Raw genomic sequence first — 3,179 nt, forward strand, 5'->3', positions numbered from 1 at the left:
ATATATATATATATATATATATATATATATATATATATATATATATATATATATATATATATAATTTAGAAATAAAAGATAATTTTTTGAAATAATTTGAAAAAAAAATTATATTTAATTTTCAAACAATTTTATAAAATACGCCAATTTAATACAATTGACTCCTTTGAATTTCATTATTTTGTGTTGGAACAAACCAAAATCCCCCACGTGCATTTACCACTTCCATAATACCTGAATTTACCACTATTTAACTAAAAACTCATATATGAACACATCGTTATCATCAAGTAGCTCCAAAGAAGATTATATACTCAGTCTCTAAAAATTTGATCAAGTCACAAAAAGGATAATTATATTATTAATTATCATTTTCAGGTTATGAACTATACAAATAAAAATTTACTCTCTTAACCTAAAAAACAACTCATTAAGTAATTAAGAATTTTATGTTATGTATATCATTTGATAAAATCTTAAAATATCGCTAATTTTATTTGACCATTTTGTACTCCCTAGCCTTTTTACAACAAATTTACTATTTTTATCTTCGTTATCATTTTGTTTAAGTCTAAGATTTAGGGTTTACAAATCTCAAAACCCTAAATCATAAATCACACACCCATTTGGTTATACATCATCAAAAGAATAGATTATTTCAAAAATTACTTAAAGAAGTTTAGCATTTTAATCTACGTTTCATGAAACCATATTGTTCTTAATAATAATAATAATAAATTAGTGGAAAAAGTCTCTTTTACATTAGACCATGGTGTACAAAGACAATATAAAAGACAAAGCATAAATGAATAAAAATTGAATGACATACTAATGACTTGTAGTAGACTTGAACAAAATGAATTGACCAAAGATTGTCAATGCGAACCCTTCAAACCTTGTGCTTAGATTGACAACACAACCTAAATGGACAATTAGGTTTAGATAATAAGACAAAAGAAAATACTTTTTAAATTAAAAAAGATAGAATAACTCAAAGCATTTAATCAATTTTATAACAATCAACGTGCAAAAAAATATAGAATGATGAGAGCAGTCCGATGAAAGTTGTAAGTTCTGTAACCAATGGAAATTGGATTATCTCTCATTTGCCATGGTTGATGTGAGATAGGGTTCATGTGAGGGAGGTCTTAAGTGGGGATGTCGGATATCTATATATATGCCTCAATTCTCAGTTGACTTATTGTCTAGAAAACAAAAATTCAATAAAATGGAAAAAAAAAATCAAACACTTAAAAATTTAAGCTAAAATTGTTATTTTTACTTTAAAAGATATTTGCAAATTCAAAATTGGAGAAAAACACATTTTATATAGTTTGAGGAGGTTAAAGCTAGCTAGGGTTTCATGTCTTTAAAATTGAGAGTTCTCATCACTTTGATACACAAGTTCTTTATTTTATCCATAATTGAACACATGTGCTAAGAAGTGAATAACCCAAAGTTAATCAGTTTTATACAAGTTCAAATATAAAAAATTATAAATAAAAAATATATTATTGATGGAAGAATCCAATACATTTATTAAAAAAAAGAATTTTCTATAAAAATAAATTTCTATTTTTACTAAATATTTTTTGTAACATTAATTAATAACATTTTTCTCTCTCTCTTTTTTTTTATTATATTTATCCACATAAATCTGATGTTTTATCTTCAAAATTTACCATTTTAAACTCCAAAGCCTAGCAAATATATATCAAGATCTTAATTACCACTAATTTATTTATTTAAATTTCAATTCCAAAACAAGTAATTTATATTAATAAAATGTATTAATTAAAAAGCTATAGGGTGTTGTATATATAAAGGGGGTAAACTCAGTTATTGTGTAGCCATCCATAAGTCACATAACATAGAAAAATACAAATTATTATGATCATTATCAAAGAACGTTCCCTCCACAGCATATATCCTTCTCTGTATGATCCAAGTCAAAGCCAATCTTCACACGAAAACTAAGATTTGAAAAAACCATATATAGCTACCATTTTCACAGGTTTGTTGCAGGAAGATTGATTCAACAATGATGCCAAAGGCTACATCTTCCTCCTCAAACGATTTTCAAGCATCTCAAATGTTTCCTGTGAATGAATATTTGGCTTCATCTTCTGTTGAACTAAGTTCTTCCTCAACTTCACACTCTTCTACCTCCCTCCTCTGCTATCTCTCTATTCTCAAGGACAAGCTAGGTCAGCTGCAGAACCTGGTTGATGTTCTTGTCACCCCTCAACATAACCTAACTCCCATGGCAATCTCCACCATGAACGCAACACTCCAAGAAATCATAGTGGCAGCAACATCAATGAGATTCACCTGTCAGCAAATGACTCTCGGTTCCTCTTCAGGTACTAGTATTGCTAATGAATTGCACCGAAACCAGAACCAGCAACAACTTGATCATGGTAGGGTATTATCACCTCATCATCCATCAAACTTTGGCAACAACAATAGGGGTATGCTTAGTATGAGTAGCATTAGCATGAGCTCTTATATGATTAGAGGGCAAAGTGAATTCTTATCTGGTATAGAAGGAGGGGCACTAGATTGGTTTGGTGAAAGCTACAACAATAACAATATTGGAGATTGTAATAACATTAAGGATGAAGAAGCCGACAGGAAGATGATGATGATGGGAGAGAGTGATATAATCGAATTGGATGCTGCTGATTTGCTTGCGAAGTACTCGTATTTTTGCCAAGTGTGTGGGAAAGGGTTCAAGCGTGATGCGAATTTGAGGATGCACATGAGGGCTCATGGGGAAGAGTACAAAACAAGTGCAGCTTTGAGCAACCCAATGAAAAGCAGGGATAGTTTATTGGGTGAGGGAAGTTCCAGCAAGAAATATTCGTGCCCTCAAGAAGGGTGTAGGTGGAACCAGAAACATGCCAAGTTCCAGCCATTGAAGTCAATGATCTGTGCTAAAAACTATTATAATGGTATATGCAGTTGTCAGAGTAACACACAATCAAAACGAAAACAATGTAATTCATAGTAAAAGAAATGTAGTTAATAGATGAGAAGGAAGAAAGGAAATGAGATGCTGACACTTACAGGCAAAAGATGAAGAAGACGAACAGTGAAAATGAAAAAGGATAAAACCCCTTTTTGTGTCTGACGTGAATCACAGAGAGGAAAACTGAAAAATGTTTTTGTATGTATAT

At 30.4% G+C, this 3,179-nt stretch overlaps 1 protein-coding gene across 1 annotated transcript; it reads left to right on the plus strand.

The window, feature by feature from the left end:
* Positions 1-1,834: 1,834 nt before the first annotated feature.
* Positions 1,835-3,010, plus strand: LOC106778919 (protein SENSITIVE TO PROTON RHIZOTOXICITY 2-like). Its single transcript, XM_022787254.1, has one exon. The coding sequence runs from the start codon at positions 2,042-2,044 to the stop codon at positions 3,008-3,010; it is 969 nt and encodes a 322-aa protein (XP_022642975.1). The 5' UTR covers positions 1,835-2,041.
* Positions 3,011-3,179: the final 169 nt, after the last annotated feature.

Source organism: Vigna radiata, chromosome 2 (genome assembly GCF_000741045.1).
Source record: "Vigna radiata var. radiata cultivar VC1973A chromosome 2, Vradiata_ver6, whole genome shotgun sequence".
In the NCBI taxonomy this organism is placed as follows: Eukaryota; Viridiplantae; Streptophyta; class Magnoliopsida; order Fabales; family Fabaceae; genus Vigna; species Vigna radiata.